Source organism: Papaver somniferum, chromosome 7 (assembly GCF_003573695.1).
Source record: "Papaver somniferum cultivar HN1 chromosome 7, ASM357369v1, whole genome shotgun sequence".
NCBI classification, from domain to species: domain Eukaryota; kingdom Viridiplantae; phylum Streptophyta; class Magnoliopsida; order Ranunculales; family Papaveraceae; genus Papaver; species Papaver somniferum.
Genome location: NC_039364.1, coordinates 233,159,070 through 233,185,042, shown reverse-complemented (window position 1 = coordinate 233,185,042; position 25,973 = coordinate 233,159,070). Strand labels below are relative to the sequence as shown.

Below are 25,973 nucleotides of genomic sequence, written 5' to 3'. Positions count from 1 at the left end.
CAAGTTAACTCTGAAAATTGGTTGTCCAATTATTCTGATGAGAAATTTGTCTCAGAGGGTCTTTGCAAGGTACCATATTATTGGTTACTAAATGTTGTAGACATGTAATTGAAGCGAAGATTCTTACCGGACACAAAACAGGGGAGACGGTTTTGCTACCAAGAATATCATTTCAACCATCGGTCTCAGAACTGAATATAAACATGTCTAGGCGTCTATTTCCCGTTCAAGTAGCTTATGCAATGACAATTAATAAATTCCAAGGGAAGTCTGTAACGTATGTCGGGATAGATTTAAAAACTCCAGAGTTCAGTCATGGCCAGTGTTGCGTGGCTTTGTAAAGATGCACCTCAGCCAATAGAATAACGTTACTACTTGAAGACGATACTGAGAAACTTGAGACAACTAACATTGTCTATCCAGAAGCCCTACTATAAATTATACAATTTTTTTATTTGATTTAGCATAACATTTTACTTTTTAGACATTCATGTTAATTTACTTTTTATTCAGTTCTGGCCTCAGGAAACTAACTTGGTCTATCTATAAGTTCTTCAATTTGAAAGCTATTATATCTCATGTATATCTTCTATCTTTCTTGAAGATGATCCAAAAAAGAAAACTTTATTGTCTCGCTACGGTGCGATTTTGCTTAAGCTAATACTTTGAAGAGACCATAAACCAAAGGTCTTAACAGTAACTCTTTCCAATCGCTAAGGTTCTCAAATGGCTTGGCAATATTCACACCGCCTCACAGCAAAAAAAATAACGATATAGCAGTTCTCTTTCTTCCTGTAATAAGAAATTTAGATCTGTAACTGAGCAGCAAAACTCAATGCCATTATTGTGACGTACCTGAAAATTACGCCTTTGGCGCGTTGCCCTGCAGGACGTAACTTCCCCGATGCGCCATGATGAAGTTATGATCCGGGCCTTAAAGCTAGGAAAATGCACACTCATTTTCCCTCGCAGCACGCTTGACGATCATGATGCGGAAAACTTAGCTTCCACTGAGTACTAACTACCTTTACTCCGCAGAGGGTTTATCAAGAAAATAAAAACTTTCTTGATACAACAAAAACGACCTTTTGAGGCCCTAAGCGATGGAATTTGGATAAATTCTGATGTCCATGTGGATATATAGATCACATGTCTTGATCTTTGGGTCGTTTCCCATCAAAATATACTCCTCTTAAGTTAAATTACGACACTCGGGTTTTTAGCCTATGTAGAATGCCTTGATAGGAAGTATGAGCATCCAAGGAATGAAATGCAACTAGCCTCATCAAGTTTGGCCACAATCATCTCTTGCATCGAGTTACCGAGCCAGATGATATGAGAGACCAGAATGTCGGAATCATCTCCCAATTAAATGATATGAGCGACAAAGTGCTGGACCGGAAATGCTGCAACTCATTGCGGCTGCCTACTTATCCTTCCTAAATCTAAAGGGATCAAGCACAAACCGCAGTTCATCCTAGAAGGGACAAAAAACTTAAACGAACTTGTTTGCGAGGCTGTGGACAAACAATAATGGTAATGACCTAGTCCGTATAATCTGTTCCGTAAAAATACATCCAAGTGATGCATGTTTAGTTCGTAATATGGCATAACGATGTCTAAGCATGAAATGCCCTCTTCGCGAGGCTACACAACTATAAATTATCCTTAGGCATCATTTATACTCTTCTGGCTAAGCTATGAAGCTTACTTGGTGCATGGTCCGCATATACACCATCAACCAACTACCCCTCCATATATATGTTAACTTTACATTTTTACTACTTTGATTAGGGGAGCAAAAATTATTCATCAACTCCCCAGGCCGTGATGGATGCACCTCACCACCAAGGGTAACAACGATGTACGGTCGTGATGGCTGTACATTCAGTTTTGGCTCACATGCCAATTCTAATATCCGGCCATGACGGCCGAACATTTCCTGAGCCAGGTCCTGTGAAGGGTCGTGATGGCTGTACTTCCGTCTTTGACCCATAGGCCACTCCAATGTCTAGCCGTGATGGTTGTACATCTCTAACGCTATCTCACTTGGTGCATGGTCCATATATGCACCTTCAACCAATTACCCCACCCTATATATGTTAACTTGACATTTTTACAACTTGAATTGGGGGACCAACAATCATTTATCAACTCCCCCTTTTACGATTCATGGCCGTTGCCATATATTTCTGAATAAGCGGCCAAGATGGATGTCCACTGCCAATGCCAACTCCGATGTTTAGCCATGTTGTCTATCCACTGCCAACCCGATGTTCATCCATGTTGGTTGTGTTGGCTATCCATTTCCGACCTGAGGTTCAGCCATGTTGGCTGTCCACTGCCGACCCGAGGTTCAGCCATGTTGGCTGTCCACTGTCGACCCGATGTCCATCCATGTTGGCTGTCCACTGTCGACCCGATTTCCATCCATGTTGGCTGACCGCTGCTAACCCAATCTCCAAATGTTGGTTTAAAATTGCCAACGCATTGGCCAAGGTCCAATGTTCCTTTTTCTACTCAACGGAAGATTTGGATGAAGCTTCATCTCGGGTCATGACACATCCTTTAACATGCGCTATGCTAAAAAATACGGGGTGTTACATTATTCACCCCTTTAAATATTTCGTCCCCGAAATTCAAAACAAAAATTATTGTGGACAATCTCTTCGGTGAGGAAAAGTCTCATACCAGATGCTCAAAAATCACAGGTTTCTTCAAGTTGTCATGAAAAAAAATTTAGACCTTCTGAAAAAAAAAGTCCCATACCGCCTACCCAGGAATCCAAAAGAGTCCACAACGTCACCAAGAATCTCAATTGGCTAGTTGCCAAAAGGACATCTCAACAAGGTGTACTAAATGTGCATCCCATACTACACACTCAAGAGTCCCTAAAGTTCACAAGGTTGATGTCAATAACATCTAGTACTGTGTGGAACAGGATCCAGTTGGCCACCGTCCCTGACGGTCATCCAGGTTGCCACTCGTAAGTGGGATGCTAGCCGGGCCTGACAACGCACATCGATGGCCAAATTCCAACATGTGGGGATGATCAGTCTCATTGTATATCCACCATCCCAGACGGTCTTCCGGATATCCACTCGTAAGTGGGGTGCCACTTAGGCCAGGAAAACTCACATCACTCAAACAAGCTCAACTCGATTCGCTTAGTAACTGGCATAGCAATTACAAACGCCAACTTTATTTCCTTTTTGAAGGAAAATTACTCGTTCACGAGTCCACTCCCACAGTCCCTAGAGTTATCTCGTAACTTGCTCTGATACCAACTGTGACGTACCAGAAAATTACGCCTTTGGCGCGTTGCCCCGCAGGCCATAACTTCCCCGATGCGCCATGTTGAAGCTATGATCCAGGTCTTAAAGCTAGGAAAATGCACACTCATTTTCCCCGCAGGCATGCTTGACAATCATGATGCGGCAAACTTAGCTTCCACACCGTTCCAACTTACCCTTACTCCGCAGAGGGTTTATCAAGAAAATAAAAACTTTCTTGATACGGCAAAAACGGCCTTTTGAGGCCCTAAACGATGGAATTTGGCTAAATTCTGATGACCATGTGGATCTTTAGATCACATGTCTTGATATTTGGGTCGTTTCCCATCAAAATGAACTCCTCTTGAGCTAAATTACGACACTCGGGTTTTTAGCCTATGTCGAACGCCTTGATAGGAAGTATGAGCATCCAAGGAAAGGAATGCAACTAGCCTCATCAAGTTTGGCCACAATCATCTCTTGCATCGAGTTACCGAGCCAGATGATATGAGAGGCCAGAATGTCACAATCATCTCATAATTAGATGATATGAGGGACAAAGTGCTGGACCTGCAATGCGCCAACTCATTACGGCTGCCTACGTATCCTTCCATACTCTAAAGGGATCAAGCACATATCGTAGTTAAGCCTAGAAGGGACAAAAAACTTAAACCAACTTGTTTGCGAGGCCGTGGCCAATCAATCATGGTAATGGCCTAGTCCGCATAGGTCGTTCCGTCAAAATACATCCAAGGGATGCATGTTTGGTCTGTAATATGGCATAACGATGTCTAAGAATCAAATGCCCTCTTCGCGAGGCTACACAACTATAAATGAGCCTTAAGCATCATTTATACTCTTCCGGCTAAACTATGAAGTTTACTTGGTGCATGGTCTGTATATGCACCATCAACCAACTACCCCTCCATATACATGTTAACTTTACATTTTTACAACTTAGATTAGGGGAGCAAAAATCATTCATCAACTCCCCAGGCCGTAATGGATGCACCTCACCACCCTGGACAACAATGGTATACGGTCGTGATGGATGTACATTCAATTCTGGATCACAGGCCAGTTCTAATATCCGGCCATGACGACCGAACATTTCCCGAGCCAGGTCATGCGAAGGGCGTGATGGTTGTACTTCCGTCTTTGGCCCATAGGCCACTCCAATGTCTAGCCGTGATGGTTGTACATCTCTAAGGCTATCTCACTTGGTGCATGGTCCGTATATGCACCTTCAACCAAGTACCCCTCCCTATATATGTTAACTTGACATTTTTGCAACTTGAATTGGGGGACCAAAAATCATTCATCAACTCCCCATTTTACTATTCATGGCAGTTGCCCTATATTTCTGAATAAGCGGCCAAGATGGCTCTCCACTGCCAATGCCAACTTCGATGTTTAGCCATGTTGGCTATCCACTGCCAACCCGATGTTCAGCCACGTTGGCTGTGTTGGTTGTCCACTGCCGACCCGACGTTCAACCATGTTGGCTGTCCACTGCCGACCCGATGTTCATCCATGTTGAATGTCCACTGCCGACCCGACGTTCACCCACGTTGGCTGTCCACTTCCGACCCGAGGTCCAGCCATGTTGGCTGTCCGCTGCCAATCCAATGTCTATCCATGTTGGCTGACCGCTGCCAACCCAATGTCCAAATGTTGGTTGAACATTGCCAACGCATTGGTCAAGGGCCAATGTTCCTTTTTCTGCTCAACGAAAGTTTTGGATGAAGCTTCATCTCAGATCATGGCGTATCCTTTAACATGCGCCATGTTAAAAAATACGCGGTGTTACTGCAAGTGACAAATGAACAAGAAAGACAAAAATAAATAAATCTAGACTGATATTCAAGTGTCACATGAGAGGAGCAAGAACTACGAATGTTAAGTGCAAAAGGCAGCGCATGTACAAAATAAATCATACACAGAAATAGATAGATACATACGGACAACAAATGGCAAGAGAAGTTGGAGACTCATGGTAGTAAAACCGCTTATATCTCTCTGTATATTAATCTAACCAAGGTGTGCCAGTAGATTCTGAACAATTATAGCGGCAAATAATGGTTCCTTCAATGAGCCACTGATCAATTGGACGACCATGCAATACAAATCCTGGGGAAAAAACAAAACGAAAGGAGAAAAATTACAAAGATAATGTTTCTGTTGACATTCATGATTGCCTTGGATCTCACATTATTTGTAATTGCAGGATACTACTCATCGCAGGAAAAAAATGAAAATTTTCAAACTCCTATGCTAGAGGGAGAGACAACGAATCGTGACAATGAAGCTCCATACTACGATCAGCTAAGATTTTTTTTTTGTTTTTGTTGGTCATGCATATGGAAATTGAGAACTAATACCAAATGAACATGAAACTTCTCCTTAGTTATGCCATCAATATGAACATGATTGCTTATTTCTATACTGCATAAACTGAAACAAACTAAACTATTGTATAACTTTAGTACATAAACTGTGAGATTAAAAAATTCTAATGTGTGAAATCTTCCAACGTGAATTAAAGAGTTCATTACCAAAAGATAGACAGTGACTGCAATCTTGCTAACCCAAAGTATCCAACTTATGCCTCACCATTGGCGCCTACTATTCCCTCCGTCCTAGTGTAGATGTCAAAATTGAGAATTTTTTTTGTCCTAAAATACTTGCTATACTTCTTATTTTTCCACATTTTATCCTGATTTGCCCCTAACTTCGAATCATGTCATAACATTGAGAATTGTGTATTTCAATTTTCAAGACACACTCTTAAATACTTTTCTCTATACATTTCCTCTAATTTGATTTTTTCAACTAAATAACAAAAATCTAGACATCTAAAAACTTGGAACGTTAAATACTAATCTACAGTAATTGTGGAAAAAAAATATTCTCTTTATGTTTCTTAATCTTTGTGCAAAATCCTATTTTGGCATTTAAACTAGGACGAAACATTGATAAATTTCTCATTATAGTCTATTATTTCCAGTTGGTGCAAATGTGTTAAACTCTTTGCTATCTCAAGCACTATGTTGATCATTTCATGTATTGCAGATATTCTGATAAAGAAGGTGCATGTGGTGATCAGGTACAAAAAAAATTTCAGTCATTCACAAGGTTATGAAATCATTGTTTTCTACTGACTAACTCAGATGAGTACAAACGCAATCTTTGTTTTTCAAGGATTCCATAATGGACTTCACCCAATTCAACCACCAATCAAATAGTCCACAGTACCTATGTCTAAGCACATCTTACGTATCTCAAGAATTACACCTAGCAGTTGAACAATCATGTACGTCATATTATTGAAAGAATAAAAATTAAGAAAATGAAAAAGTTAAATTGGGCACAAAACCATAAGGGCAGATAAAATTCGTTCCAGGGTTTCAAACAATTTACCTGGAAATTTATTGACTTGAAAGATGCTTATTTTGACATCCAATACCACAATATGCAATGGATGTCGACCAATTTGGGAGCAAAAAAAATAAACAAATTGATCCACACACCTCAGAATGTAAAAGGGTTTTCATTTCTATCATTCCATCAGGTGAATTCTAGAAATTTACGCTTAAGATAAAAGGTGAATGTCTTGATGATATCTGGAAGATTTCCCCACTGAGATATTGTTTAATTTTGGATCTGATACGGGATGGACGCTCATTTTTGCAAAAGCAAGATGAACGAGAGTAAGGAAGAGTAAAATAAACAAAATGGGGAAGTGGTGGCGGACAGTACACTAAGCAGAAATGTTATGTTACGTTGCGACCATTTTAATATACAGTACATCAGGAACAAACCCATCTCTAACCATACGAATCTTCCCTCCATCAACGGTTTAAAAATAAAGTTTAAGACCTAGGTCCTAGATGTTTATCCACATATCAGTTTCACTTTCACATTCTAAAAATAATAATTCAACAAAAATATTCGGATATTATATATTGGCGTAAACTCGTACATCACCAAATAATCAAAGAGGTTGAGTCCCGGTCCGTAGACCGGAGAGATACCTAGTTAATTTATAAATAAACTTGAATCATAAGTTGGACTGACACAAATAAATTTGGGAAAAACCCTAACTTGTATAACAAGAAAGGATGAAAAAACCCAAAACGGACTCAAATTGGCCATTTTTAACAAATTTGAGGTTATTCCAAATACTAAAAGAACTTTAAAATGGAACTCTATGCGACTATGCCACACCGGCGACCAACAGACTCTTAACGAAAAAGTTCACAAAACGAAGTTTTCCTGAAACAGATCAACTTGACGCAAAACAACCTGATGGAATGTTGTTTTTGCAACAACATTCACACACCTGCGAAGAATTTTCTACTGTGCACCGCTGCATTGCCACAAAACCTGCCATTCCAGAACATTTTTTCATGCACTCGCTTGTACACGTATCACAACCACATGGTTTAAAAGTTAGATATATGTCCACGGGGTCGCACATATTCTTTGGAGTTGGTGGGGGTGATGATGGTAAAGGTAGGGATGGAGATGGAGGTGGAGATGGAGACGGAGATGAAGGTGAAGGTAAAGATTGGGGTGGAGATGAAGGTAAAGATGGAGATGGAGATGAAGATGGAGATGTAGGGACGGGTGGTGTTGGGGACGGAGATGAGGGTAGATATGGAGATGGAGATGAAGGTGGAGATGTAGGTACGGGTGGTGTTGGGGTTTGAGATGAAGGCGGAGGTGTAGGTACGGGTGGTGTTGGAGGTGGAGTTTGAGATGAAGGTGGAGGTGTAGGTATGGGTTGTGTTGGAGATGGAGATTGAGGTGAAGGTTTAGGTTGTGTTGCAAGACAACATTCGCAGAGATCTGAAAAAGACATATCTGTGCACGATTGAAGAGGTGGAGGAGGTGGAGACGGGGGCAGAGGCGAAGGCGATGGTGGAGGCGGTGGTGGTGAATGTATAGGTGTAGGTGTAGGTGTAGGTGTAGGTGTAGGTGTAGGTGTAGGTGTAGGTGGTGGTGGTGGAGGAGGTGGAGGCGGAGGCGGCAGCGGCAGCGGCGGAGGCGGTGGTTTGGACTTCCCACAACAACACTGCTCATACCATTCATAACTAGGGTCAGGATAAGCGCGACCACCTGCTCCGCACTCTGCCCTTGTCATCCAAAGCCCCTCTTTCTGGCAACGTTCCTCGCATTCAGGTCTCTTAAGGCAATGCCTTCCATGTGGGTGTTTAATCTTTAGATATTTTTCTTGTTCTTGTGGTTTGCATATATCATAATCATGTGGCCATGCGCCTTCAAAATCGTTTAGGGATAGTGGAAGAAGGGTTGGCGGTGTAGGAGGGTCGGAGAGTGGTGATGATTTTCCACAGCAACACTTACATCTCATGTCACCACCATCACGACACCCATATGAGACAGCTGGAAGATCCATGTCGGAACATTCGTCCATACACCACTTCTCACAAAATTTGCAATCCATTTTCTCTTTACGTCCATTCTGTGAGTCGAGGTATACATCCCCATCAACGCACATATCCCTTTTCCATGCTGCTGCCATCTCTACAAACGTACGCGCAATAATATAGTATGAATAATGACATAATGTAGTGCATGGCACTTAAAGAAATCTCAAATAGAAAATATGTATACCTGTACCAGCAATGAGGCATATAGTGAATACTGCAAAGACACTAGAACCAGTAAAGAACATTGGAGATCGTCTCCTAATTATCGTCATCGTCACTGATAAGATGAAAGCACAACTACTTTACTTGTATATCCTTGGGAGAGTTTTTTATCTTTATATAGAGTGCATACCTTAGGGCTTCATATACCTTATCTTCTACATGGACATCATTAGAGGTACTGCATGCATGCAGAGATGGGGTATACAATTATCTTCTACAGGGATAAGGTGGTCCTCCGTTCAGTGCAATCTCGATGCAACAGGTAAACTATTATCTAACAAAACAATAGAAAATATTAAGTAATTATGGGTAACGGGACTAAATCACCGTGTATTAGGATTCTTAAGTTTTGCATTTGTATTCAGTAGTGTATTTGATGAGCATGTACTAGCTACCATTAATGCCTCGTTAAGTTTCTGAATGAGAGTTCACAGATTTATGCAAATACAGTACTAATCATTGAGTGGGGAAAGTAGGCTTGATCTTTTTTGCTTTGCAGGTTTCAAAAAAGTATATGATTTAAGTTTGGATGCAGCACCAATGATTATATTTTGAATAGTCCACATCTTATGAACTTAATACGTACTGTATCTGCATTTAATGCACCAGAAGTGGTACTGTTTGACACTGCCAGAAAAAGGCACTACAAAAGGGAAACATGAAGTGACTATATCTACATTTAATGATTAGTACTGTATTTGCATTTAATGATAAGTACTGTATTTGCATTTAATGAAGTGAAACATGATGAAGGGACAAAATGGCTAATACTATGAAAAATCGTGTAAAGCATGGGTGCACATCCAGTAGAGTAGTAGACTAATCCATGCAGTTTTGTCTCAGTCTTCGTCGAGATCTTAATTTGTAATATTCGCTGCAGTTCTGTCTCAGTCTTTGTCTAGGTCTTAATTTGTTTCCATGGATGCTGTTTAATCTGCTGGAAATTAAAGATAAGAGATACCAAGTTTTGAAGCAAACAACACAAACGCGTGGCAGTAGATCTCCAGTGGTTAATTTCCACATACCAGTATGTACAAAATATCTACCACCAATGTGTCGTCCGTGCTTACTGTCATATATACGTTTGGTGACAGTGACTATTTGCGTAACCAAAGAGCATTGCGAGTCAGATGACGCTGGTCTGACAAGTTAGATGCCAGTGTGTTTTATTCGCTTAGTATCTAATTTCCTGAGAACTTAATTTTCCTTTCCAGTCTAGCTTCAATTTGAAGAAAAGAAGTGACTGACATATTTTCGATCGATAGACTTAATTAAATACGTAGTTAGGATACTTGATCTCAATGAGTCATTCGGTATCAATCAGTCATTCGGTATCACCGAGTCATTCAGTCTCTCAACGAGTCATTTAGTCTCTCAACAATTCTTTATCTTGACTTAATGAATAGTAGTCCATGACTAAACTGTTTTCTACGAGACATGAGCTATATCACATTGGGGTTCTCATTCAGGTATTGGCCGGAAGGCTTACAACAACGTACGATGTAGCAAGATATTTATGACGAACAGGTAATCAGCAGTGGGATTACCAGAAATCCCACTATAAGTAATGGTCAAACGTAACTGATGGTGCTCCCCAACACAGCGGTCATGACTTCACCACTATCTCTACGACCATCTTTTCTCCACCTATTTACAACTTCCAACAATTACAAGAAATCAGTGTGCATTCTTACTATTTTTTATTTTTTTTATAGAAAAAACCTTAAGAAAAAGAATTAAGGGCCATACCACGGAGTAGCAGTACTTATATTAAGCCTGCTCTCATTGTTCTTACATAAAATTGCTAAATTAAGTGTTTCCAAGTTTTGAAGTATGTGGATTAACTTAAGACTATTTAACACAAAAGAGATAGGCTTAATTCTTGAGCTATTATCTTCAGCATTGTTTCTTGGATTGTCATAGTAACTGGGATTGAACCTTCCTTGAATTGCTTGATGATATAGATAGTGAAATCTTAACAAAATTTCCTTTGATTCAGCTTGTACTTCAATGTTCATGTGGTGCTTTTCCTTGGCCCTGCTGAAAGTTAGATATGTACCTCATGTTTCTCCCCAACCTCCAGAGTGGCCTGAGTATCCTCTGCTATCAATGTTGTTTCCTGCAGCATCAAAAATAGTTAGTGCAGAGAAATATTTGAGGTTCTCAGGGTTATTTATAGTGCATATCCTTATGATAAAACCAAACTCTTGTGGAGTGGTTTAGATCATAAGGAATTTGAATGGCTGACTCAATGTAAGTACCATTGTTGTTGGGGAAGAGACCATTGAGAGGATGAGTAGGTAAGTTGTGCACTCTGTTATAATCACATAGATATTGCTGAATAGACTGAGAACTGTGCTTAGCATTTGGTTTTATGTGATTGAAAACCAGGTCACACCTAGCTTTCCAGATGTACCAGCATTTAGTAGCATATAGGATTGTTTTTCCAGTAATAGCTCCAGTATCAAACCAGGAGTTAAACTAATCCATAAAGTTTGTGTTGTTGTAAAAATTTCCATGGTTTGTTCCAATGATTTCATGCCACACTACAGCAGCAGTAGGGCAGTTTAAGAAGACATGTGTCATGGTTTCCTCTCCACTACTGCAAACTTGACAGATATGATCAATATAGTGCAGAATGCTTGCAGTCTTTGCATTGGTGGGAAGGATTTCATGGACACATTTCCAGAGAAATATATTAATAGCTGGAGCAGTATCCAATCTCCAGATAACCTCCCAATTTCTGTTACTGGTATCATCTCTGTACAAATATTCTATATTTGCCTTGTATAGAGCTTTGACAGAGAACTTTCCAGTTTCATTTAAGTTCCATTGTATTGAATCTTCTTCCCTGGGTTGGTGTTGAGATCCAGTATGGCTTGAGCAATATTTTTATTGAAAATATGGTTGATGAGTTGGGTATTCCAGCTTCCATCATGATGCATGAGGTGAGACAGCAACTCAATTTGTGGTGGACAGTGATTGGGTTTGAGAAGCTTAGGTGTTGATTTGGGTAACCAATAATCTTCCCGAATGTTGATTTTTCATTCAATTACCTATCTTCCAGTTATAATGTTGTTGTATATTCTGTATTCCTTCAAGAATTCCTTTCCAGATCCAAGAATCTCTAGATTTTGCTTTTGTATCCATATTTAGAACATTTCTTCCTAGAAGATATTTGCATCCATCAGTTGGTACCAGAGTGATCTTTTTCTTGTTCAAGTCTCCAACCAATTTTTTTGATCATGGAAATGTTGAAAAGATCCATATTCATAAAGCCTAAGCCCCCCATATCTTTTGGTTTGCATATTGCTGTCCAAGCATTTGAGTAGTATCCTCTTGGATTTTCCAGATTTTCCCCCCCAGAAGAAATCTCTTTGCAGCTTGTTTAAGTCCTGGAAAGTTTGTTTAGGAATTCCGAAGCAATTCATTTGATAAATACTAGCTGTATAAGTAACAGTTTTGATTAGAACTTCCCTGCCAGCAGGATTTAGAGGCACATTTTTCCAGCTAGATAGTCTCAGTTTTAGTTTATCCATTACTGGCTTTAGAGACTTGATTTTGCTTATGTGAGTAAATAGAGGAGAACCTAGGTATTTGTCATCCAGTTGCAGAACTTGAACTCCCATGGTGTTGCTGATGGCAGAGAAGAGGTTTGGATCAGTGTTTTTGCTGAAGAACACTCCTGATTTGTTGAAATTAATAAGTTTTCCATAAGTTTCTCCAAAAATATTGAGGATGTCCATGAGATTTTGAGCTTCTACTTTGTTTGCTTTGCAGAAGACCATGCAATCATCAGCAAATAGAAGATGATTGATGGAGGGTGCACCTCCACATATTTTTATTCCAGTAATGATACCTAAATCCTCAGCATGAATAAGTGTTCTTGAGAGAGCCATTGATACATTTCCAGAGAAATATATTAATAGTTGGAGCAGTATCCAATCTCCAGATAGCCTCCCAATTTCTGTTACTAGTATCATCTCTGTACAGATATTCTATATTTGCCTTGTATAGAGCTTTGACAGAGAACTTTCCAGTTTCATTTAAGTTCCATTGTATTGAATCTTCTTCCCTGGGTTGGTGTTGAGATCCAGTATGGCTTGAGCAATATTTTTATTGAAAATATGGTTGATGAGTTGGGTAGTCCATCTTCCATCATGATGCATGAGGTGAGACAGCAGCTCAATTTGTGGTGGACAGTGATTGGGTTTGAGAAGCTTAGATGTAGAGTTGGGTAACCAATAATCTTCCCAAATGTTGATTTTTCATTCCATTACCTATCTTCCAGTTACAATGTTGTTGTATATTTTGTATTCCTTTAAGAATTCCTTTCCAGATCCAAGAATCTCTAGATTTTGCTTTTGTATCCATATTTAGAACATTTCTTCCTAGAAGATATTTGCATCCATCAGTTGGTACCAGAGTGATCTTTTTCTTGTTCAAGTCTCCAACCAATTTTTGTGATCATGGAAATGTTGAAAAGATCCATATTCATAAAGCTAAGCCCCCCATATCTTTTGGTTTGCATATTGCTGTCCAAGCATTTGGGTAGTATCCTCTTGGGTTTTCCATATTTTTCCCCCAGAAGAAATCTCTTTGCAGCTTGTTTAAGTCCTGGAAAGTTTGTTTAGGAATTCCGAAGCAATTCATTTGATAAATACTAGCTGTAGAAGTAACAGTTTTGATTAGAACTTCCCTGCCAGCAGGATTTAGAGGCACATTTTTCCAGCTAGATAGTCTCAGTTTTAGTTTATCCATTACTGGCTTTAGAGACTTGATTTTGCTTATGTGAGTAAATAGAGGAGAACCTAGGTATTTGTCATCCAGTTGCAGGACTTGAACTCCCATGGTGTTGCTGATGGCAGAGAAGAGGTTTGGATCAGTGTTTTTGCTGAAGAACACTCCTGATTTGTTGAAATTAATAAGTTTTCCATAAGTTTCTCCAAAAATATTGAGGATATCCATGAGATTTTGAGCTTCTACTTTGTTTGCTTTGCAGAAGACCATGCAATCATCAGCAAATAGAAGATGATTGATGGAGGGTGCACTTCCACATATTTTTATTCCAGTAATGATACCTAAATCCTCAGCATGAATAAGTGTTCTTGAGAGAGCTTCCATGCAGAAAAGAAAGAGGTAAGTGGATAGGGGATCTCCTTGACTTAATCCTTTTGAAGGGTTGAAAAAAGAGTCTGGTGAGCCATTGATAAGGACAATAGAAGTAGTGGTGGTGATACATTGCATAATTTTGTTGCACAATTGTTCATTGAAACCCATCTTTGTCATGATGGTGTTGAGGAAGTTCCAGTCTACTATGTCAAAGGCTTTTTCCATGTCAATCTTTATTAATATACTCCCATTCTCACCTTTGGTGCCTCTTTTGGATCTCATAGAGTGTATAAGTTCATGATCTATAGCAATATTGACATAGATTTGTCTTTCAGGTATGAAAGTAGATTGGTAAGGGGATATAATTTTGTTTATAAAGGGTTTCATTCTCTGGGCTAAGAGCTTGGAAATGATTTTATAGGTGGTATTACAGAGACTGATAGGTCTGAAATGACTTGGGAAAGTGGGGTTTTCTACTTTGGGTATGAGAGATTTGAAGGTTGCATTCATTTATTTTATAGTATGACCATACATGAAGAAGTGATGCACCATTTTAACAATGTCTTCTCCAATGATATCCTAGTTAGCTTGGAAGAAGTTTGGGGGGAAGCCATCTGGTCCTGGAGATTTGTCCTTAGACATAATGAAGAGAATGCTTTTAACTTCATTGTGGTATGGGATTCTATTTAGTATACTGTTGTCAGTTGACGTGATAGTGGTGGGAATTAGGTTGATAATCTCTGGGTTGATGTGAGGGATTTTAGCAGTAGCCATTTTGGAAAAATGTTGAGTAAGCAGTGTTTTATCTCTTGATAATCTATAATCCAGTGCCCTTGACTGTCTTGGATAGCATCAATCTTGTTTCTTCTTTTTCTGCACTTGGTAGCTCTGTGAAAGTAGCTTGTGTTTTGATCTCCCAGCTTAATGAATTGATCTCTGCTTTTTGTCTTCCAAAATTTTTCTTCAACATCCTGCCAATCTTTAAGGTGATATATAGCTACTTTGATGGCTTGATTTCTGTCAGCTCTGAAGTAGTTTGCTTGTAACCAGAGAAGGTGCTGCTTGCATTCTTCAATATTAATTTTAATGTTTCCATAGACCTCCTTGTTCCACTTTCTGAGATGTAGCTTGATGTCTTTTAGCTTTCTAGCTATAAGAAAAGCACTAGAACCAGTAAGGTTCTTACACCAACACTCAGATATAATTTCCTTGCAGTCCTTGTGATCTAACCATGGACCAAAGAACTTGAAGGGAATTTTACCAGTTTGCCAGGAGGGGTTAGAATTGAGAAGAATGGGGTGGTGATCAGAGCCAATAGCAAGCATATTGTTGATGGTAGTATTGGGGTATAGCAGGAGCCAACTGTCAGTGGCCATCCCTCTATCCAATCTTTTTTCAGTGAGGTTGTGCCATCTTTTTTGTTTGACCAAGTAAATTGATAGCCAGTGGAGCCCAAATCCACTAGATCCAACTCAAATATTTTTTTGATAAATATAGTAGCTTCATTGGTATTTATAGGATGAACACTAAATTTTTCAGTGTCATGAAGAATAATTTTTTGATCTCCAATAACCAACCAAGGTCAGTCGTTAATGGCAGCAGTATTTTCCAGCATTTTCCAAGAGGAGAGTTTACTATCTGTAGCATAAGGGATACCATAGTAACCAGTGTATAACCAAGGAAATCTACTGACAGGCCTAACAATAGTATTGATATGATTGAGTGAATAATCAAGAAATTCAATGTTTAGGTTACTCTTCCATATCAATGCTAATCCACCAGCAGTGCCACTAGCACCTCCTTAGTTAACAAACCAATATTTATGGACATTTATCTCATTCATAATTTTTTTTGAGCTTTTCTTGTTTTTGTTTAGTCTCATAGATAAATAAAATGTCAGGATTTATCTTGTTCAACATACCATTTAGATATCTATTAGCATCCTTTGTTCCCAGTCCTTGACAGTTCCATGCCAAAGTGGTAAAGAATTGCCAAAAATAAGATACCATAGGATATTTTCAAGAAAGTCTTCTAGTGATATGGTCATAAATTGCATGCATGATCAGATATAAGAGAAAACTAATTATATAATTAAATAAATGAGTGCAGGAGAGGAAGAGTAAAGAAATGTATCATATTACCAGCTGAGGTAGATCCCAAGTCACCATTATCCATCAGATTATTGTTGTTGGAGTCAAGAGACATTGCAAATTTGTTATCCTAGTCTTTGAACCTTTTGAGACATTCAGAGTCAAAAGAGTTGATTTGAATACCATTTTCAGCTTGGATAGGTTTCTTTCTTTTGGTTTTCATCAAGGTATCTAGAGGATTTGGTGGAGAAATCTGTTCAAACACATGAGATTTCTTTTTTACCTTCTAGGTTTCCTTTCTCTTTTTGGCCGGATCAACTTCCATTCTTGCTTTAATTTGAGCTAGGGTTGGTAAGGAGTTGAAAGGGAAGGGTTTTGGTGGAGGAGAGGTTGGGAAAATGCTATAAGGGTACACAGTGTGATGACCTTCAGTGTTTGAGGTGCAAATATTTTTAGCTCTTGCAACAGTTTTCATCCTTTGGAATTTTTTTTTATAGTTTCCAGCAATCTTCTTAGCCAACTCGAGTTTTTTGTTTTTGATTTGGCAAGCTGACACATCTGGGTAAGGTTGGAAGATATCCAAAGGTGATTCAGGTTGAGCACTGAATATGAGTGGCTCCTTTGAAGATGAGGCAAGATTTGCAATAGCTGTTTCAATTTCCAGTTTTTTTGCTAACTTCATTTTTATCTCAAATTCAGCAGCAACATCAGCATAAGAGTAGGGTCTGTAGATGATGTTTTTTTCCAGCTTGAACAATTTTTTGTTGATGGGTTCTTGGTGGGGGAGTTGGTTGAGGGGTTGGGAAGTTTTTGTAGTGGGATTGAGAGTGATTTGGTAGGGAGGGACAAGAGATGATTGGGTGATCTAAGATTCTGCAGACTTTACAAAATTTTATTCCATTGAGAGCATAAGAAAATTCCAACAAGTGTGAAGTAGTGGTGGTTTAAAAAGTTTCAATACCAAATTTAAGAACTCTGGTAACATCAATTGTAAGACTTACCTCCAAGTTATTTTCAAATCTATCTCTTTCATAGGCTTTCTTGGCAGTTTGGTAGACTCCAATTGGCCTTAATATACCTTGGATGTCTGGTATGATATGAGATGGTATTCTTTTGATGAGTAATCAGATCATTACCTTTTTGAATTGTTCTTCATCTATCAATTTAGGTCCTCCTAGAGGAACACCCACAGGACCATAAGCTTATCAAAAACTCTTCTTGTTCCACAATTTCTCTGAGTGGAGTAGTCTTCCTCATGGGTGAGTCTGAGAATGTAGTAGTTTCTTCTCCTGTTCCAATTTTCCACCTCAACTCTACTTTGAAGCTCCTAGTAAGCACTGATGAAAGAACTAACTTTCGAAATTTGGAAACATATGTTGCTGCAGAGTTTTCCAATGAAACACCATTTCCAATCAGTGGGTTGCTTGGTTTTCATATTTTCAGGATTAATGAAGACTTTGGGGAAAAGATCCTCAGGGATAGTGAGTATTGTGTTCATCTTGTTTACAAGTTTATCTATGCTAGGAGGAGGGGTGTTAGATGAAGAAGCCACAGTAAGGTAGTAAACAGTTTTGCAGAGAAGAGGGAAATTTGAGTGATGTTCACCAATATGGGAGGGGTAAGTGTAGTGGTTTGTAGAGTGAGGGGATGTATTACAGGATTTAATTTGAAAATTATTCACGGGTTCAAATTTTTGTTGCCTTTCGATTTTTGTTTGATGGAGAGCATGGGATCTTGTGTAGTTTTGTTTTGTATTGAAAGCTCTGATGTTGAGATGACATATTTCTTTCTAGACATCTGATTGGTGCCATACAATTTTCCCTCGTGGCCAAGGATATGTGCATCGGATGTCTAATGGTGCTTAGTGACAAGTCATGTGGTAAAAACAAAGGTTAGCATAGAGATCCAAAGATAGTATATTACCTGTGTCAGTGTTGGTGTGTAGTGCAACTTGTGTTTGACCGGGAGGACGAGAGTTCTTGAGGGGAATTGTGCTTCTAGTTGGCTTTGCGTATTTCCTTGAGTCAGAGTAAGAGACGTGGAACACTGGGTATAGCTTTTATTAGATCAGATACTCCGAATACAACTGAGATCATGGTTCCAGTGTTGGACCGAGATCCGACCCGTATTAGTGGGAGTTTTGTAACTGCCAAGTGTTTGATGCCGCTTCGCATGAGCCAATAGAAGGTAGTTAATTTTGCAAGACCATTGCAAATAGGCAGTAGGCTTTCCACTGTGCATAATCAAGCGACATCAATCTCTAGAACATATAGTCATAAGGAAACATGAGACGTTTGATGGTTGCGATGTGAAGACTGTTTCTTTTCCCAGCCAAGATAAAACTAAGAGAAAGAGAAATTCTTTCAACTTCTCATTCAGATTTTTCCGATCAGAGCCAAGCAAAAATACAGTTTTTTGATGTCGAGAAAATCTCCAACTATGTATCAAGATTTGGATTGCAATGAGAAGGTGTATGATAAGATATCTCCTGATGTTGGTCAAGTTGTAAAGAAGCCTAGACTGAGTCTGCCAATTTGCCAGGTAATAAACTTTGACATGCAAGAGTATAAGGTTGATGATTTTTTTTTATAGAGAGAATTGCAAAAATAAGTTTTGATCATTACTAATAAGAAACTGATGTTGGGTATTTTTGTTTTCCACCAATCTGCTAGGATGATACTATTTTTGGAAGTAGGTCTTCTCCAGGTAGAGGTGAGGGGATGCATGTGTTTCAGAATAGTGTGCCTGAGGATGGTGGTGGTAGTAGTACTGGGGGTGAAATTGGTGGTGATGGGACTGATGATGGTGGGAGAAGAGAGGAAAAAACTGGTGGCGGAGGTCAAGGTCAGCAGAGAGTACCTTCTCAATAAGGGAGTGGTACTGGTAGGGGATCAGTATGTTGTTTGTGGAGGTGCACGACATGAAATTTTTGCAGCACCCGTTCATGAGGACGCCAGATCCACTATTCGAGAGAATGCTTCCATCCCCCTTCCTGTTGATGCAGTTATCTTCCCTAACTTGTTTATGTTGGCACCTGAAATTAAGCAGATGGCTGTAGATGTTGCTGTCATTGCTAATAAAGGACTGGGTGAGGTGAATCATCCGCATAATGTACCAGATGCAGAACTTATGCCTATGCCAGTACCAGAGCCCGCTGCTCCAGAACCTGCAGAGAAATCTACAGATGCATCTGGAGATTCTAATGTTGTCTAAAAAGGTAGATTTCAAATCATATCTCTGAGGGATGTGAGGGGTATGTTGAATGTAGAAAATAATATTTCTATTTTGATTTGTCTTGTTTGTCAGAACATAATTTACTTTTTTGGTGTTGAATAATGTTGTTGAATTGGTATTGAATTGTGGTTTTCTGGGTTTAATCGTGTTGAATTTAAATATGTCGAATTTGATTGTGTTCAGAAAAATGATGAGCTTTTTTCCTAAAATTTTGAGATTTTTATTGCAATCAAGCCAGTAGATAGTTCTGTCTAATCTAATATGTGTAGTATTAGCATTGATACTAGAATAGTGGCTTCTAGTGTAGGAGATTCTGAAGATGAGAAAAGTTTTAACCTAACATAAATTGAAACTAAAGAGAATACTGGTGGTCCTTAGGATGAAATTTAGGGAGTGGGAGGGTCTCGAATTGATTAACAGGAAAGAGCGATAGAAAGACATACCAGAATTGTAAGGAGGTGTATCAATGTGACTCACCCATTCAAGCTTGTAGCGTAACTTCCTCAGGAGAAGTTTAAGTAATTGTAGCAGAGTGATATTGTCGCTAGTCTGTTGCCAAGAGGTTGAACAGGAGACTGAGAAGAGTTTGTAAATGTTGCTGCTTTGAATTTCCTTCCGAGAAAAGTGTATGCTGAGATTGCAATCTTTAGACTGGACTGGTACAAATATATTTGAGTTTGAGACATTGTAATTGTTGCGACATTAGTGGTAATTCCTTGTTGGGATTTAGATTGCAAGAGGAGTAATTCCTTGTGCTCCTTATATTGATAAGGATTTATGAAAGGGGGATTTCCAACTTCCAGATTTGCAATTTCTGTGATTTGATCTCTGATTGAGATATGATGTTGAGTGTTCTTCTTGGAAGGGGAAATTCCAGCTTCCAAACTTGTGTAGTTAGTGGTTCGAGTGATTTATGTGTTGCGTGTGATGTGTGTGACGATCTTCATCTTGACTCCTGTGATTGTTGTGAGGGTAATATGATTAATGCAGTTACAATAGCACTGATGTGATTTATTTGAGGTAGCCATTCAAAATCAGATGATGAAAAATATTAACATTTGGTGGATTTCCGGCGAGAAGTCCGGTGAAAAGAAACCATTGGAAGAGCCGTTGGGGGAAGAAAACAAAGGGTAACGGCTAGTTGAGGCCGGCGAGGGAAGAGTTCAGGGAGAAGAGAGAGGGGAGAGCGCAATTTTTTTGTTTACCAAACCGTGTGAAACCGTTTGTTCAGGAGGACAATAGATGGTTTTATCTATTCAGGAGGACAATAGATTTCCATTCACAAGTACAGCCCTTCACATCGTAGTTTTACAACTCTACGTTGGAAATTCATCACACGGTAATTTCTCAATCTTTTCCGCTTCCCTTCCCTAAGATCAACTCGTCACGAAGCAAAACGTGAATGGTTTATTTCTTGGTTTAGGCTCAAAATGTGAATGGTTTATTTCTTGGCTTAAGCTCGCCTCGTAGGATTTTGATTTCTCGAACCCAAAAGTACTTTTACTGTAAATTATTTTTCACCCAGAAATATTGTTGTAATTTATAATTTTCAATGTAAAATTGGTTGTAATACGAAAACTCATTGATTCACGGAGGATAAATTTTCGATAAACTGCTAAAAAGTTAATGAAAGATAAATATTATTAATCAGAAAACAAACTAGAACAATAAGTTGGACTCACTTAAATAAATATGGGAAAAACCCTAACATGTAAAACAAGAAAGGATGAAAAAGCCCAAAACTGACTCAGACTCTGAAATTTACTGAAACTAGAACAATAGGTGCAGGCAGTGTTGGAGATGGAGGTTAGGACGAATGTTTGGATTGTGTTGCATAACAACATTGGTAGAGCTCTGCAAAAGTCATATCTTTGTACGATTTAAAAGATGGAAGTGGAGGAGGCGGAGGAGGTTGAAATGATGGTGATGGTGGTGGTGGAGGCGGAGGAGGTTGAAATGCTGATGGTGGTGGTGGTGGAGGTGGTGGTGGTGGAAGCGGTGGGGGAGGTGGCGGTGGTGGTTTGGACTTCCCACAACAACACTGCTCAAACCATTGGTAGTTGGGGTTAGGATAAGCGAAACCACCTCCTACGCACTCTGCCCTTGTCATCCAAAGCCCCTCTTTCTGGCAACTTTCCTCGCATGAAGGAAATCTATTGCAATGCCTTCCATCTTTGTGTTTAATCTTTAGCATTCTTTCTTGTGCCTCTGGTTTACATATATCATGATCGTGTGGCCATGTTGAGCCGTCAAACTCAGATAGAGGCTGTGCAAGAAAGGTTGGCGGTGATGGAGGGGAGGAGAGTGGTGATGATTTACCACAGCAACACCTACATCTTAAGTCACCACCATCACGACACCCATAGGAAACAGCCGGAAGGTGTAAGTCCGAACATTCTTCAATACACCAGTTCTCACAAAATTTGCATCCCCTGGCATGACGTTCATTCGTTGTGTCAATGTATATATCCCCAGGAATGCACATATCCCTTTTCCATGCTGCTGCCATCTCTACAAACGCACATACAATATAGTATGAATAACTACATAATGTGGTGTATGGCAAAGAAATCCCAAGCTTGCTGATCAACAGAAAATATGCAAATGAAACTTACCTGTACCAACAATGAGGCATATAGTGAGTACTGCAAAGACACTAGAACCAGCAAACAACCTAGGAGATAGTCTCCTAATTATCGTCATCTTCACTGATAAGATGAAAGCACAGCTAAGTTACTTGTTTTTCCTTCGGCGAGATTTTATCCTTAAATAGAGAGTGTGTATACGTTATCGTCCACAGAAGTATCATTTGAGGTACTCTCTAGAGTGCGTATACCTTATCTTCTACGGGGATATCACTGGAGGTACTGTCTGCAGAGGTGGTGTATACGTTATCTTCCATAGGGATCATGCCTTAGCGAGCTAGTTTATTTGATAAGGTGGTCCTCCATTCAGTGTAATCTCGATGAAACAGAAAATCCGTTGTCTGACAAAGAAAACAAAAACAAAGCACATCCGTTCAGAAAACTATTAAGTGAATTATAGATAATAAGCACCGGCATACGTGCATGGTTGCTAAACGAAACTGAATCACTGTATTTGGATTCTTAAGCTTTGCATCTGTAATTCAGTAATGTATTTGATGAGCATGAACTAGCTATCATGGATGCCTCGTTACTTTTCTGTAAGAGAGATCGGGGATTTAATTTCCACCAGGCCATCCCCTCCTCTCATGAATAGGTTGAAAATAACTTGTGAATTTCGTTCACTATTTCGTACGTACAGTTTCTGCATTTAATGAATCGTACTTTATCTGCATTTAATGATGAAGTGACAAACTAGCTAATACTATAAAAAAAAATTGTGTAAAGCATGGGTGCACTGCACATCCAGTAGATTAATCCATGCCGTTTTTTGTCTCAGTCTTTGTCGAGACCTTAATCAGTTTCCATGGATGGTGTTTAATCCTCTGGAAATTAAAGATAAAAATACCAAGTTTTGAAGGTAACAACACAAACGCATGGCAGTGAGTACAAAATATCTACCGTACCAATGTGTTGTCCGTGCTTACTGTCATGCATAGGTTTGATGTCAGTGACTACTTGGGTAACCAAAGGGAATTGCGTTAGATCATGCCAGTGGTTATTTTTTCCTGAACACTTGGTTCGCCTTTCGAGTTAGTAAATTGGATTCCATATTAAAATGGAATGTCAATCAATTATATTAGTTTGGAATCTTATTACAAATGGTACGTACATATTCATATGGAGCAAGCAAACTAAACACTGGCGTGGCGTGATCAAGCAGAGTATCACTGCGAGCCAGCTTACTTAAATTCCTACAACTAAGTAAATTTTCATATTTCAGTTGAACAATTATGTTCCTAGGTGCTGCAATCTACACCCCGTGGCTATCTCTCAATTAAGCAGACATGGAATCTTAGGCTGAAGCAATCCGGCTCTTTCTCCATGAGCGTTAATACAAACTGACTTGACAGTTTCTCCCCGTTTTGCAGGCGATAATTGGATGGCATTAAACGTTAGCTCAGTGCAAGGAATAATATCTTGACTGCAGTGGAAAACCACTGCCGCCTGCGTAGCTGATGTTCCAGTGAAGTGCTCGTATGTCACATTCTTAATTTGAACAGCGGTTTTCTGTAGAAAGGAGAATCATACGAAGTTTCTATTGTACCACATCCGGCTGTGGTTATTGCGCCTAATAGGTGAAATTTGACGACTTTCAATAGACAAGAGGAGACTTTTCATTACCTGAGGTGGGCAAGCAGGGTTTGAAACAGTATCAAAACTGAGATTTTTAAAGTAAAAATCTTTGGCATATCTCCATTCCCGCCCTAGGAAAACAAAAACTACCGAAAGTGACTATAAAGTTCTTATGGCTTAAAACGACTACAAAGTTTTTATGGTTTTGATAATTCAATGGGTCTTATTCTTATGAACTTACTTGATACTTATCCATAATCAGTGTTATGTAAGTGGAAATTCGTGACTCGGATGTCTTGTACTTTTGTGTCTGCCCCATTTATACCCAAGCTTCTCCAATGCTGCAAAAAATGTCAAGTATTTTCCTCTACGTATTAGTTAATCAATTGATGAGTTTTTAAACTATGCACCCTTATACCCAGGCCAATATGCACCGGGAATGACCAAAAATGAATGAAAATTGATGAAATAGTTTTACAATGTGTACCAATTTCTATTATAAATTCTAAATTCGGATCCAAAATTGGTCGTAGTAATTTCAAAACTGATCGATTCACGAAGGATATCATCTCAATACACTTCTAAAAGGTTATGAAAGATATAAATCTTATTAAAACAAAATAGTAGAACAATAAATAAACTTGGGAAAAACCCTAACTTGTACCATGAGAAAGGACTTAAACTTGAAATTTGTTATTTTCAGCAAATTTGAGGTTATTGCAAATTCTGAAAGTGAATAACAAAACGAAGTTTTCCCTAGAAAGATTAACCTGACGAACAACAGACTGATGGTGTATCGCTTTTGCAACAACATTCGCAAAGCTGCGAAGAATTCTCTATTGTGCACCGTTGCACTGCCAATGAACCATTCATTACAGAACATTTTGTTCTACACTCGCTTAAACACGTATCACAGCCACAGGAGTTAAAAGTTAAATATATGTCCTTAGGTTTGCACATGTTCTTTGGAGTTGGTGGGGGTGATGCTGGTAAAGGTACAGATGGAGATAAAGGTGAAGGTGCAGATTGAGATTGAGATGGAGATGAAGGTGGAGATGGAGATCGAGATGAGGGTTTAGGTTGTGTTGCAATACAACTTCGGCAGAGCTCCGAAACAGACACATCTGTGCACGATTGAAGAAGTGGAGGAGGTGGAGGCGAAAGCGATGGTGGTGGTGAAGACGGAGGCGGTGGTGGTGGCGGTGGTTTACTCTTCCCACAACAACACTGCTCAAACCATTGGTAGCTAGGGTTAGGATAAGCGAAACCACGTCCTACGCACTCTGCCCTTGTCGTCCAAAGCCCCTCTTTCCGGCAACTTTCCTCGCATGAAGGTTTATTAATGCAATGTCTTCCATCTTTGTGTTTAATCCTAAATATTTTTTCCTGTTCTTCTTGTTTACATATATCAAATTCATGTGGCCATATTGAGCCGTCAAACTCGGATATAGGTAGTGCAAGAAGGGTTGGCGGTGAGGGAGGGGATGATACTGGTGATGATTTACCACAGCAACACCTACATCTTAAGTCACCACCATCACGACACCCATATGAGACAGCCGGAAGGTCTAAGTCCGAACATTCTTCAATACACCAGTTCTCACAAAATTTGCATCCCTTGGCATGATGTTCATTAGTTGTGTCAATGTATACATCCCCAGGAATGCACATATCCCTTTTCCATGCTGCTGCCATCTCTACAGACGTACATACAATAATATAGTATGAATAATGACATAATGTAGTGTATGGCACTTAATTAAAACAGAAAATATGCATACGAAACTTACCTGTACCAATAATGAGGCATATACTGAATACTGCAAAGACACTAGAACCAGCAAACAACCAAGGAGATCGTCTCTTAATTATCGTCATCTTCACTGATAAGATGAAAGCACAGCTAAGTTACTTGTTTTTCCTTCGGAGAGGTTGTATCCTACTATAGGGATATCATTGGAGGTACTCTCTAGTTAGAGGGCGTATACCTTATCTTCTACAGGGTTATCACTGGAGGTACTGTCTGCAGAGGTGGTGTATACATTATCTTTCTACAGGGATCATGCGCTAGCTAGCTAGTTTATTGATAAGGTGGTCCTCCGTTCAGTGTAATCTGGATGAAACAAAAAATCCGTTATCAGACACACAAAAAAAAATAATAATAATAATTGATCGTAAGGCTATTAAGTTATTTCGGTTTCAAAAAATAGGCTTGTTTCCTTATTTGGATATGTCAAAAAAATAGGCTTGTTTCCATACATGGAAAGCCAAATGTTATGATTTTACTAGTCTAATCGTGGAGGGACAACTTCTATCTCTTCTTTTTATCTCTTAACATGAAAGTGAACCACTTTTTCTCCATGTCTTTTC

General features: G+C 39.2%; 3 protein-coding genes and 1 long non-coding RNA gene across 4 annotated transcripts; all 4 read right to left on the bottom strand.

Moving 5' to 3' along the window:
• Positions 1–4,313: 4,313 nt before the first annotated feature.
• Positions 4,314–6,957, bottom strand: LOC113293494. The gene is made up of 3 exons (XR_003332329.1): positions 6,693–6,957; positions 5,234–5,402; positions 4,314–5,081 (listed from the first exon to the last, which is right to left on the bottom strand). It is a non-coding gene; the product is annotated as an uncharacterized LOC113293494 (long non-coding RNA).
• Positions 6,958–7,230: 273 nt separating this feature from the next.
• Positions 7,231–9,044, bottom strand: LOC113293493 (basic proline-rich protein-like). The gene is made up of 2 exons (XM_026542117.1): positions 8,910–9,044; positions 7,231–8,819 (listed from the first exon to the last, which is right to left on the bottom strand). The coding sequence occupies exons 1-2, from the start codon at positions 8,995–8,997 to the stop codon at positions 7,558–7,560; spliced, it is 1,350 nt and encodes a 449-aa protein (XP_026397902.1). The 5' UTR covers positions 8,998–9,044; the 3' UTR covers positions 7,231–7,557.
• A 12,126-nt stretch (positions 9,045–21,170) lies between these two features.
• LOC113293492 (protein PYRICULARIA ORYZAE RESISTANCE 21-like) lies at positions 21,171–22,095 on the bottom strand. The gene is made up of 2 exons (XM_026542116.1): positions 21,999–22,095; positions 21,171–21,894 (listed from the first exon to the last, which is right to left on the bottom strand). The coding sequence occupies exons 1-2, from the start codon at positions 22,084–22,086 to the stop codon at positions 21,191–21,193; spliced, it is 792 nt and encodes a 263-aa protein (XP_026397901.1). The 5' UTR covers positions 22,087–22,095; the 3' UTR covers positions 21,171–21,190.
• Positions 22,096–24,275: 2,180 nt separating this feature from the next.
• On the bottom strand, positions 24,276–25,588 carry LOC113293491. Its single transcript, XM_026542115.1, has 2 exons — positions 25,394–25,588; positions 24,276–25,300 (listed from the first exon to the last, which is right to left on the bottom strand). The coding sequence occupies exons 1-2, from the start codon at positions 25,479–25,481 to the stop codon at positions 24,369–24,371; spliced, it is 1,020 nt and encodes a 339-aa protein (XP_026397900.1). The 5' UTR covers positions 25,482–25,588; the 3' UTR covers positions 24,276–24,368.
• Positions 25,589–25,973: the final 385 nt, after the last annotated feature.

Bases quoted from the DNA above. Each gene is read 5' to 3' on its own strand.
- LOC113293493 (XM_026542117.1), bottom strand. From the start codon at position 8,997: ATGACGATAATTAGGAGACGATCTCCAATGTTCTTTACTGGTTCTAGT. The intron at 8,820-8,909 runs GTATACATATTT...GTACGTTTGTAG, and splicing joins ATGCCTCATTGCTGGTACAG to AGATGGCAGCAGCATGGAAA.
- LOC113293492 (XM_026542116.1), bottom strand. From the start codon at position 22,086: ATGACGATAATTAGGAGACTATCTCCTAGGTTGTTTGCTGGTTCTAGT. The intron at 21,895-21,998 runs GTAAGTTTCATT...GTGCGTTTGTAG, and splicing joins ATGCCTCATTGTTGGTACAG to AGATGGCAGCAGCATGGAAA.
- LOC113293491 (XM_026542115.1), bottom strand. From the start codon at position 25,481: ATGACGATAATTAAGAGACGATCTCCTTGGTTGTTTGCTGGTTCTAGT. The intron at 25,301-25,393 runs GTAAGTTTCGTA...GTACGTCTGTAG, and splicing joins ATGCCTCATTATTGGTACAG to AGATGGCAGCAGCATGGAAA.